The sequence below is a fragment of the Anguilla anguilla genome, chromosome 17 (genome assembly GCF_013347855.1).
Source record: "Anguilla anguilla isolate fAngAng1 chromosome 17, fAngAng1.pri, whole genome shotgun sequence".
Taxonomy (NCBI): Eukaryota; Metazoa; Chordata; class Actinopteri; order Anguilliformes; family Anguillidae; genus Anguilla; species Anguilla anguilla.
The window spans coordinates 12,383,623-12,396,342 of NC_049217.1; the positions used below are offsets into that span (position 1 = coordinate 12,383,623).

Consider the following 12,720-nt stretch of genomic DNA (forward strand, 5'->3'; position numbering starts at 1 on the left):
AGGCAGATTTCAAAGTTGGTGCTCTTGTTTGCCATCATATCACGGGTTTGATTTGCCTCTGTCAGTGTAAAAGCAAACATCTTTTAATTCACCTGTCAAATTTTGGCCTTTAATTTATTGCCCTTGCATGTTGAACAGCTCTGCTAACTAATGTTAAGACATGTATTTGCTTAAAAAAAAAAAAAAAAACATTATACGACATCACCATTAGCCATGATAATGGACAGGCTTGTATGTAGCGCCATTTACAACACCCAAAATGGTGTTTTGTGGATGGAACTAGTCTTTTGTGCGTGTGTAGGGTTGTGGTGGAAAATGAAATTTTGTGGTTTGAGGGGAAAGGTGTTACTGGGTAATGGACAGAGGCTAGTGTCAAATGTTTTCACTCTACATGGTCTTCATTAACCTACTTATTAGTTTAAAATAAACAAATAAACCAATGATAAAAAGTATATACTGTATATCCTTATTTGCCTCTCCGTACAATGGAAGTTTGACTTTAGTCTACAACTGTGCTAATCCACTTTGTACCATGAGATGGCAGTAGGATTCAATAAAAGAAATTTTCATTTCCATGACATACTGCAATATAGTAGACCATCGCCTAGGGTCCCAAATGAAAATGAGTTTTAAGCTAACTCTGGTACAAAGCGCTTTATTACATTATTTTCTTTATTTATTATTTTTAGCATTGTACATAGCTCACAATTACACACTGAATAAACTAGGGGTCATATGGATTAAAGCCGTATCCTTACACAGGGAAACCATCTGATGGCCTGAAAAATGTATTTCTCAGTGGTGTAATGAGTTTGCACCTAGATGGCTTAAATGGAGACATGGCCATTGGTTGCCTTTTTAGCCTGTTCTGTTGATCCATTGTATCTGGTTCAGGAATTCCTTATTTGAGGTTTATTTTATTGGACCACCAACAATTCCCATTTATCTTCTGGGCTCAGGTGTGTTGGTGTGAGCTGCGTCTTACCAGGGCTCATGATTTGTGGATGTGTAATATAGGTACCTCCATAGCTAGGGCAATGAAAGGGTTAGATCAGGGGTGTCAAAGTCCAGTCCTGGAGGGCTGCAGTGTCTGCTGGTTTTCAGCGTGTTTCAGCACAATTGATTCATTTGTCTCGTTTTCAAGGCCTTACATGGCTGCTGATTGAAAGGAAACAAATACACAAATAACGGCAGACACTGCAGCCCACCAGGAGTGAAGGTTGACACCCCGGGATAGACCAACTGTCAGAAGGAGCTGGCAACTTGGTTATCACTGCTGACGTTGTTTAGTGGCACATCTACTAAAAGAAAGAAAGAACAAAACGAATAAATAAATAAATAAAGTTTTGAAAATTTCTTGAGAGACATTTGCTTATCAAAAAGACACTGTCACTTTCTGCCATTCCCCTGTATGGCCCTACACCTCAATCACTTTCAAAATTGACCACCAGGTGAAGTGCTTGCCCATTGCAGAGCTGTCAGTGTATCGCAAAGTATCTTCAGGTGCCTTGGGTGTCATTAACAAAGGAAAGGACTGATGAAAACAGAGTGGCAGTGTGGCCTGATATTGGACAGGGAATCAGGCCTAGAGGCTTGAATCTTCAATTCCCTAAACTCCCATTAACTGTGTCCTTTTGAGTTCTGTATTCAAAATGAACGGCTCAATAAACACCAAACTTCATAAATGAATTATAGAAAAATATAGGCGTTGTTGGTCCCACAAGATATTAATTACAATAATGAGAGAATAATTAATTATAATAAATAGCAGCTGTGTTAGGTCGCCAAGTTTGGAAAATCTGGAATAAAATTGCATGTGTAGAGACAGCTGTGAGTAGGGTAAATTGCAAATTTGGGAGTGAGTGAAACCACCCTTGAGGTGGGTGGGGGTACACATTCAGAGCTGAACATAAACACAGCTTTCCCACAGGAGGGGGGCTGTTGAGGGTGTCCCACCCCAGCATTGTGTCATACTAGCATGGTCACTGTGTCACACACATATTTACTTAACACATTCACATCTTTCATTCCATGGAAGTACTATAATGCTGCGCACACACACATGCCTGTAACACACTCGCACAGCACACACTCTACCTATAACACACTTGCACAGCACACACTCTGCCTATAATGCACATTGTTTTTGATGTAGCAAAGTCACAGGAGGTCCGTTTCAGCTCTGTCACCCCCACTTGTGCTGGAGTCGAGTCATGTGACCCAGGAACTCTGAACACAGGAGATAAGAACTAAGGAAACATGAACTAGAGATTCAGTCATGCCCACTACATGTGATTTCACACATGCACATACACATGCAGTCACAAGCATATGCACAGGCATGCCAGCACGTGTACATTGACTCACATGTATATGCATGCACACACACGCACATACACACATTCTGACTCCTGGAGACATTAAATACTGAAAGTGCACCCTTTTAAATATTTGTCTGTCCTTCTACAAACCTGCTGAATGATAAGGTTGGCTAAAGTAACTAAATCTGTGAAACAATCGTTAGTCATATCTACTATCCACTTCAATTCTTACGAATAGGCATATTGATTGATAAGCAATATTAAAATGGAAATCTCCATACTGTAGTAGAAATTCCATTTTGGGTCCTGAAGGATTAAGAGTGTTTGGACAGAATGTTATCTCAGGCTGTGGTCCCTGTTGAGAGGGGAATGGAATGGTGGAATGTTCCTCTCTGGCTGTGAGGAGTCGGGGGGATTTGGTTGGGGTGGGGGGGTTTGGGTAGAGAGATAGTGATGCCACACAAAAAAAAGTCAAAGGTGGGTGAGAGGTCAGCCAGTGCGATGCTGTCCCAGAGCTTAAGGGTGTGTTACCGGAGGAAGAAAGTGTGAAACGGTGGAGAGGGAGAGACGTACAGACAGACAAACAGCTGTGTCTCCAGCTGCTGTACGGGGTTTGGATGACTAGTAAAAAAACATCCGCCTGTGAGCCTGTGAGCCCTCCTGTCCCAAAGGTCAGAGCATTGCGTATGTGCTGCAGTACCACTATCAAACACAGAGGGCAACAGAGAGCTGGCTCTCCCCGGGGCCTGTTCTAAATTGGGGGTGGGATTCTGTGCCTTCACTATCTAAAGCTGATCTGAATCAGTTGCATAACATGGCAGACTGCCAGCCTCTCTAATCACTTTCACTGCCCATGAGCTTTAGTGAGTTTCAGACAGTTACAGAATGTCATACTTTGTTGTGTGTGCCATTTTACAAAATCAATTCAGATACAGAAGCCAGGTTGGCCATGATGTTCTGTCACAGATGTTCCATATAAAACCCAGATCTGTGTTTTTATTCTTGTCTGGATGTTCTTATGTCAAACTGTCAACCGTGCTCCTTCATGAATATTCATAATGAGCCAGCAAATCAGAACAATTTGTCCTCCGAACTAAGGGTAGAAAGATGTTTGCCAAGCAAATTAGCAGAATAATGTGAGCCTGAACAGTACAAACCACAAAAATGAAGATGATGTCAAAAGTGGATACTATACAGAAGCAGAGAAATAAGCATTAATATTAAAAAATATGGACCTATCTTAATGTTCAGAACATCTGACTGTCACCAGTCCTCTCTTGGCAGTCAGATTCTTTTCTTTTGGTGAGGTTTTCTTCCTGTTGGCCAGGCTGTGGTCACTGAACCTGCAATACAAATGACCCTGCTGTCTGCAAGAGAAGGATTCCTTCTCTCCTTCTCATAGCTGTGGGAAGAACCAAGGGAGAGACTGACACATACACACACACACACATATACACACACACGCACACACGCGCAGAAACACACCCTCTGGACCTCTGCGCACTGCACAGCCAGGGTCTTCTCATTTTCTGTCTCGCTCACTCCCTCACTCTCATACACACAAATGCACGCACGCACGCATGCACACACACACACAGTGCACACGCATGTTCAGTCAGTCTTTCTTTGACTTCGCAATGCTCTGTTGGGACCTGTGCTTGGCCCTGCTCCTCACGGTCCTCCCAGTGAGGTCTATACCGTCCACCAACATCAGGATCACCCAGGGTGAGTACCACCGGAACAGAGACACCCATTTGCTACACCATACCTGGAGCCTTTAGAGAGCTGCGCTCATACTGACCTATGCTACAGTGGACTCTCTTTACTTTCAGAGCCATGGATTATCTTTGACCATGTATGCACATTATATTAATTTAGATAAGCAACAGATCATTGTTATGTATCTGCAGAGAAATGGAGCTTGAATGGAGCTTTTTTCTAGTGTGCTTTTAAAGTACTGCATATGAGTTTGCTGTTTCGTTGAAAGATAATAGTTTTTTCAGTCTCAAAGTTTTGTGGACTACACTTGAAAGCTGCATGCTGTATTTTTACAAGAAAGCTGTAATAAGCTTTCAGAGTGCTGAGCGATGGATGTCTTTAATTAGGGAAACACGGGTCAATTGTGAGGGGTGCTGGCGTGCTCCGCTGGCCAGATCATGTGTGAGCTCACACATAAACGTGATGCATATTTACACGCTAAAATGTCGAGCCGTTGATACTGCTGGAGATACTAGGAAGGTGGGATAGGGAGGAAGCCAAAGTAACGTTTAAAATAAAGTACTGTGTCCATTTATACTGCATGTATTAGGAAACATGTTTGGGCATATTGCCATATTGACCTGCACATAAATATAATGATATATCATGGACAGTATTGTACAATTTCAAACTTGATATAATTTTTAATGTATATATGGGATACATTCCACTTTGTTTTCCTTAAATGCTGTGCTTGCATTGCACATCTAATGCGTTGTAAATGCTTTGCACCTGCGTTGTTGTTTCTGTTTGGCCTCGGCTTGATTTGTCATGTGAATGATGTCATTCACACAATCCTTAACTGAGTGACTTCTTCCAAAGTGAACGGTAGCAGTAAATGTTTTCCACTAGAGGGTGAAAATAAGGCTTATGTCCAGATGACACACAAGTATGGTTACAACTTCCATCCCATGTGCTGTCAGTCTCTGACTTTTTGAATTAATTAAAATCATTTGTCTTCAGCAACCAGACACCCTGACTGGATCAAGCCAGTGAGCCACTGATTAAAACTTGGCAGCAGGAACTATTTTCCTAGAACAGTCATAGAGTGATTGACCGAGTGAATGCACGAATGCGCGGCTAGCCCACTCCACTCCAGTCCAGTAGGTGGCGGTACGTACCTACTCTTTTTTGTAAACCGCCATTAAACTCAAGAAGCCTACCGATATCGTGTGCAAGAGTATTTCAATGTGTTCAAAGGCACAGGAAATCAAAGAGGAAAATTTGAATGGCAAAACACCAAATATCTCCAACAGAGCCAAAGGCAACTTTAAAATATATTTCTACATCAGTGATATCATGCTAATAATCAAGTTAAATAAGCAGAGATTTGATAGCTAAAGCTGACATTTGCCAAAGAAAATTTGCTGCATCTTTCAGCTGTGAAGCTAACACCCTTCAGCTTCACAACTTTTGAAGTTTTGTTAGACCTGTTGGCAAGAATATTGCAATTGCAAACCAAAAGATGGATTGAAGTGGCAGCAATGGCTTCACACACTTAGCCTACCAGTAGTCCCGTTTTCTGCTATCTCTTGTATGGAGTTCATTTGGCTGTTCAATTGGGGAATTGTTAACAACATATAATTTGGGTTTTTTTCCACAGGTCAACAAATAGATCCTCATTTCAGTCATCCAAAAGGATGTCATTTTAGGCTAGTTGAAAACTAGACTAGCTATGTGGTGATTGAAAATGTGATGGTCCTGGTCAAAAAAAAAGATGTTTGGTTTTCAACGTCTTTCAGTTTGCTGGACACAGGCGTGTGCACTAACGCGGGCTGCATTGTTTAAATCAGCCCAAGTATTCACATTTGACATAATAGAAGTTACATTTGAGGCCATTATTTCTTATCCGGTCACATATGGTCTCATTGACTCTCAGTGGGAAATGTCTTCCGGAACATACCAGAAAACAAGAGTGCAGTACCATTTATGGCCAGAAAGTCATACACTACAGTTTCTGGGAGGGATTGTTCCCCCTGGTAGTACCCAGGGTTTGGCTCTACTGGCCTTGCCTAGTTTTGTTGGCTTCATGCTTCCCTGTCACTAGTGGTAACCTTTACACTGCCAGGGTCTCAGAGTGTTCTCTCCCCGACCTGCCCTGCCCCTCAGCCTTGCCCCTGCAGCTGGCAGACCCTGCCCCACCCGCCAACTGCCCGCTCTTCTGGACCGAGTTCGAGGGGCACTGTTACCGCTTCTTCCCCCTGAACCGCACCTGGGCCGAGGCGGACCTGTACTGCGCAGAGTTCTCCAACGGGCTGCGGTCTGCCAAACTCACCTCCATACACAGGTGAGGGCACCTCCACACTACACGCCAAACTCACCTCCATACACAGGTGAGGGCACCTCCGCACTACACGCCAAACTCACCTCCATACACAGGTGAGGGCACCTCCACACTACACGCCAAACTCACCTCCATACACAGGTGAGGGCACCTCCGCACTACACGCCAAACTCACCTCCATACACAGGTGAGGGCACCTCCACACTACACGCCAAACTCACCTCCATACACAGGTGAGGGCACCTCCACACTACACGCCAAACTCACCTCCATACACAGGTGAGGACACCTCCACACTACACGCCAAACTCACCTCCATACACAGGTCAGGGCACCTCCGCACTACACTACATTACATTACATTACATTACAGGCATTTGGCAGACGCTCTTATCCAGAGCGACGTACAACAAAGTGTATAACCATAACCAGGAACAAGTATGACGAAACCCCTAGAGAGAAGTACCGGTCCAAGTACAGGGAACAACCGCATAGTTCAACTTGGACCCTGATGGTTAAACTGATTAACACTAACAACGAGAACGGCAACAACGCAATCTATGGAAAAATAAAAATAAATAAAAGTACAAGTAGTCGTTAAGACAGGCGCATCAACTAACTAACCTATGAAACAGCTGCCTAGTTACAACCCTAAGTTTAGTCATTTACAGGGGGGAAGGGAGGGATGGAGAGAGGTGCAGCCTGAAGTCCACTCACAACCAAGTGATCGACAAAGTGAACGACAAAAGATTCTTCAGGTTGAGTTCTGTTAGTAGAACGAGGGGACATAAATGGAAATCAGCAAAAGGTAAATTCCGTACAGACATTAGGAAGACCTTTTTCATGCAGAGAGTAGTCAATGTGTGGAATAGCCTGCCAGGTCACGTAGTAGAGGCAGAAACTCTGGGGATTTCCAAGACTTGGATCGATGTGGTGTCAGACACTATCTAGTCTGTAGATAATCAGTGTATTAATTTGGTCAGGAGAATGGCGGGCATTATTGGGCTGAATGGCCTGTTATGTTATGTTGTTATGTTATGTTAAATCCACTCATGTCCAAGCAGCATTAATTACTATGTTTAAATGTGTACTATACTTTGATATTTGAAGCGTAATATAGTTTATGATTTAACATTTTGTATCTGTTTATTAAAGCGGTTTGAGTGCCAGCTGAATGTGCATGTATATGGCCACATGCGTGTGCATGTGCTCACGTATGTGTGGGTCTGTCTCACAGCTGGGAGGAGAACGTGTTTGTGTATGACCTGGTAAACAGCCGCATCCCCGGCATCCCCACTGACATATGGATCGGCCTCCATGACCGCCGCCAGGTACGCTCACCTGTGTTTCATTAGCGTTTGTTCCGCATTAGCGCTTTCTTGTTACCATGACAGCACGGCCGCCGGTGCCTAAGGCTAAGGCTATTGAAGGCCGTTTTTGTTGTGGGATTTTTTGTTGTTTGGGATTTGGCCCTACAGCCTCCCAAAGATCGGAGTGAATGAGTGCAAGATTATTAGCTTTTTTTTTGATCATTTGCTAATTTGTGATTAGTTCATTTGGTTGGCGACCGTGGTTGGCATGCTAGCTTAGCGAGTGTGCTGTGTTGTGCGTGCCGCGAGGGCTGCAGCTGGAAATCTGTGAAACATATGCTCGTAGCGCATGGACACAAGCTAGCCAGCCATCGACCTCTGTCTTCAGCTGCCCAGCGTTAGGGTTAGTGTTAGAATTGAAAAGGACAGGTATTTGGGGTAAGTGTTGGAGTAAGTAATTGAATGGGGCAGGTATGTAGAGTTGTGGCTTGGATTAGAGTTTGTAACTGAATCCACCAGGTTCTTAGCTTTCCTCAGTCAGACCAACAAAGGAGTACACCCCCAACCCCCTGAGCCCCTATTCCCAGAACCCCCATACCCCCAAACCCCTACCCCCTACCCCCCTTACCCACCAGAGGTCAGCTGTGATGCCATTCCCCCTGCTTCCTCAGGAGGGTACTATGGAGTGGACGGATGGGTCTCCCTATGAGTACAACTATTGGGACGGGAACCAGCCGGATGATGGAATACACCGTATTCCTGAGGAAGAGGACTGCGTGGAGATGTGGTACAGACAGAACAGCGGTGAGACATACAGAGTGTACATACTGTACACTCACTTACACACACCCTGACAAGCACACACACAAAGACAATTTCTGATAAGTGCATTCCCACACACACGTGCACACACACACACACACACACACACAAAAATGCATAAGCACACACACCCACACAAAATATACACACTGTGACAGGTTGTGTTGTTTCCGTTGCAGCTCTGCGGTCCTGGAATGATAACAGCTGTAGAAAAGCCTTTCCCTTCGTCTGCAAAATCCCCACTTTGGAGCATTAGCCCCTTGTGAGACCCCCTCCGACCCCCCCCACACATGGACATTACACTTCTCTCCAGCTCTCCCTCTCCGCCATCTGGACCTCATTTACTGCCATTAGTCCCCACAATCCCTGGACTCTGCTTTGTGGAGAAATCCCATCACTGTTATTGGGACCAGAGTGGCTGCATACAGTTACATTCAGACCACTGAGGACTCTGTGTATCACCAGGCCTATTCGTGTGTGTGTGTGTGTGTGTGTGCCTGTGTGTGGGAGTGTGTGTGTGTGTGTGTGTGCATGTGTCTGTGTGTGGGAGTGTGACTGTTCATGACATTTTGAATTGTGTAATATCTTGGAAATGTTCTTCCAGCTTTTAATTCCTTGTGATCTTTTGCAGAAACGGCTTCTGTATGCCAAAATTAAATATAATGATGTAATGATGGCATAATATATATGTATGCATAAATATATACTGTGGAATACACATCCAGATTTATTTTTGTGGTTCTTCATGTATGTTTTGGAAGGGAGCCCAGGTGTCTGCTGCTGATTAGTCAGTGGCGAGTAGGGGGAGCTACCTGTTGGATCAAAGAGGATTGGCAGCATTTTACAATGTTTTCAAAAGCCCATGGGTTTAACTACAACCAGACTGGAGGGCTCTGAGCTTATTTTCTGAAGTGAGGAGTGAGGAGATTAATGATGTTGTCTTGTCTGGAACTCGCGTGGGTGTCTGATCCATGGGTACCTAGGGGTTAAAGGTCACGCAGTGCCGTTCTGAGGTTGACCTCATGGCTATAATTTGTCATTTAACGCTTTTCAGCGGCTCGAGCCTGAAGACAATTTAAAGGTCTGTGGGGGGAAAAACTCATTTGGCTTGGGACATCCACACAAACATTTTGGACACAAGGACTCTAAGAGTCTGAAGGCCCAGGGTGTGGTGGTATGAGGGTTTTTTTGTTTGTTTTTTAATGCTTTTTCCCTATTTTTTTCCCCAAATTTTGAAATGCCTAACTGTATTCATCAGTGCTCATTGTTGCAAACTCTGCTATTGATTTTGGAGAGTGTAAGTGCACAATCTTTTCCAACGCACATGGTGTCAGCTGTCCCTTCTTATCACATCACATTCTAAAGTTGCGGTTGCACAGACGTGAGTCAGAGAAAGACCCTTCATGTACAGTTGGACCACAGGCACCCGATCGACCAGCAGAGGCTGTATGTATGTGCAGAATGAGGTGCTCTCATCCCAGCTGACTGAAACCTTCCCATGCTTGGGGAACTTTAGCACCAACTGTGTGTTGCCCAGTTGGCACTGGACGTAGCAGTACTGACCCAGGGAGCAGGGAGAGGGCACATACCTCAGCTCATTTATGGAACTGCAGAGGGGTGATAAATATATAGCAGGATAAATATGTGTATGTTTGTGTAACATGCTGAGCACACTTATACAGTACATACACATTTATGCAGTTTATGTGCCTGTCAGCTCACCCAGGTCTAGCTGTACAGATGGGGGGGGGGGGGGGGGGCGTGAAACAGGAGGTAGAAGGAATGTCTGGTCTGTGTGGTTGTTCTCACATAGACCAAGCCCAGAGCTCAGAGACTTTCTACCGTAACTGTATAACAACCATGAAACATCTAGGTCTCACTGGAGTGTGATAAACTGCTCTTAATGGAAAAATACTACTTGCCTTTCTGGTACTCAAATCCCATGGAAATTCTTTATTTGGACAAGCAAGACCAAGCAAAAATTCTGGGGCAGAAAGAAATATATACTGTAACTCCTGGCCGAGTGCTTATTTGGACACACGGTACAAAGCAGAAAATCAAGGGCCAGCTGTCGGGGTTCTTTAAAGCCCCCTGAGACCTCTTCATTTCGGAATTTATTGCACAACCACATTGCCTTATTAATCTCCACCCTCTGCCGGTTCCAGCACAGCGATGCCAAACCGTGTAACCCTTCTGTCCTGCCAACGGCAAACCAGTGGCACCTCATTGAAATAATGAAATGTGTCCCTGGAGCGCTTCGGCCACAATCAAACACCCACCGACACTAACCCAGCATAATGAGGCCCCGGTGGAGATTAACCCCATTGTCACGGTGACGGCTCACCGCGCAGCCGCGCTCACTCCTGATGGGGCTTAAGTTGCTGTGGAAATAAAAGACAGTTCGACATTGGGGCCTGCTGCAAGGGGCCAAGCAGCTAACGGTGGATGCTGTGGCAACAAGGTCGGCAAATCAGGTTTGACCCCAATGACGGGACTGGGTGCTGTTCCCACTGTAGAGCTGGAACCAGGCTAGCTCCAGTTTGACCCAGAAGCTGAAGGACTCATTGATGAAAGAAGTCCAGGTCTGGGTATGTTCTCACAGACCGAATAAATGTTTGGGTATTCACATGCAGGGGGAGAGGAGTACACAGATAGGAATGTGGAACAAAACGGCTCTCTGAAATTTAACATGAACGCTTCACATGAAACACGACAGAATCAGGACTGCAGTACCCAGCTGTAAAAATATCCCACGGGTAAAAGGCCAGCCTATGCATGTCGCCCCGGCTATGGGTGAGCGCAACGCCCAATGAATAACGAGCACAGGATGTCAGCGCGCCTACTGTAGAAACATCACTTCCTCGCTACTGAAATGGATTACGTTTATTTAAGCATGGCGACGCGGTAAATCACCTTCATTGCGATGCGTGCAATGCTAATCACTCAGGAGAACGACGCGCCCCGTGACCTCCCCCCACGTCTCCGAGACGGACAGACACCCACGTTTCAGCGTGAATTCATCCCACCGGTGTCACGGCAACCGAAGCAAGGAGAGTTTGGGCAAACGGTTAGTCTCTTTTCACTCAATAAGCTCAATAAGCGTTCAAGCAGGAAGTAGGACCAGCTTTGAGCTCCACTGGTGGCCTTGCAGGCACTCCGAAACAAAACACTCTTTGGTCAGAGAGATCTGCTCATTCACAACATCCTGTGACTGTGTTTCCTGTCAAATATTCAATGAAAGGTGGATGTGAAGTGTCCCAGCAGAGACAGGCTCCAGCCACTTCTCTCCTCTGCTGGAGGAACTGTTTGTTTTCCTTTAAGGAAAATTACCCTGGGCGGGGGGGGGGGGGGGGGGCGAGGGCATCAAGGACCTCTCGCAGTCAGATTAATGGCTCCCAGGGAGGCAGTCGTCATGGCAACAAGCCAATCAAAAGCACATGGCGGACAGTAGGAGGCTTGGTCTCTGTGGTTTCAGACCGAGTGCGAATGAAATGGTGAAAATGACAGCACATTCTCTCCCTTTCTCCAGTAGACCGCGTTAGTGGGGTCTCTGATGAATCAGCAAGAGCTGATCTCACCATCACTAGTGCCAGAGCAAAAAATGTTTACAAAGTTTACAAAGCTGTCAAACAGCTCCATTTCTTTAGCTATATTCTTTAAGACAGAACCTAAGCTGGTTTAACAATGACTGTGGTTTAAGGACCCTGTGCAACTACTTTTATTTTACTTTTTAAGTGTTAAGTCATAAGAAAAAAACTTCCACTTTCTTTCTATCTTCAAACACACCTTATAGAAATGTAGTATATGACATTGTTATTATACCATGACATGATATTACATTTTGGCATCCTTTTACATAATCCACTGTTATCTGTTGTTGCATCATTCCAAATTAATTGTGATTGCATAAGGCCTATGAACTGAATGTCTATGGACATCTAGGCATTACTGGCCAGAAATAGATGCAATAGAAAAATTAGAAAAAACAAATGAAATGGCAACAAACTCAGCAGTGGTAAGTGTTACCCAGAATTCTCCTCTTACGAAACTCCCCAGTACAGCCAGGGACATGACACCTCAGTCCCCCAGCTGGTGGAGGAGTGAGCTCACTGCAGAATTCAGGGTGCTGACGTGAGCCTGGAACCCCTGGATCCCAAAGCACAGGACGACCCACTGGAGTGCTGGAGTTTCCTTTCACACCAGGCAAAAGTGGCCCGATCATAGG

General features: G+C 45.0%; 1 protein-coding gene across 1 annotated transcript; it reads left to right on the top strand.

The window, feature by feature from the left end:
- Positions 1–3,734: 3,734 nt before the first annotated feature.
- LOC118217226 (C-type lectin domain family 19 member A-like) lies at positions 3,735–9,215 on the top strand. The gene is made up of 5 exons (XM_035399079.1): positions 3,735–4,046; positions 6,189–6,366; positions 7,601–7,694; positions 8,345–8,477; positions 8,675–9,215. The coding sequence occupies exons 1-5, from the start codon at positions 3,902–3,904 to the stop codon at positions 8,749–8,751; spliced, it is 627 nt and encodes a 208-aa protein (XP_035254970.1). The 5' UTR covers positions 3,735–3,901; the 3' UTR covers positions 8,752–9,215.
- The last annotated feature ends 3,505 nt before the right edge of the window (positions 9,216–12,720 follow it).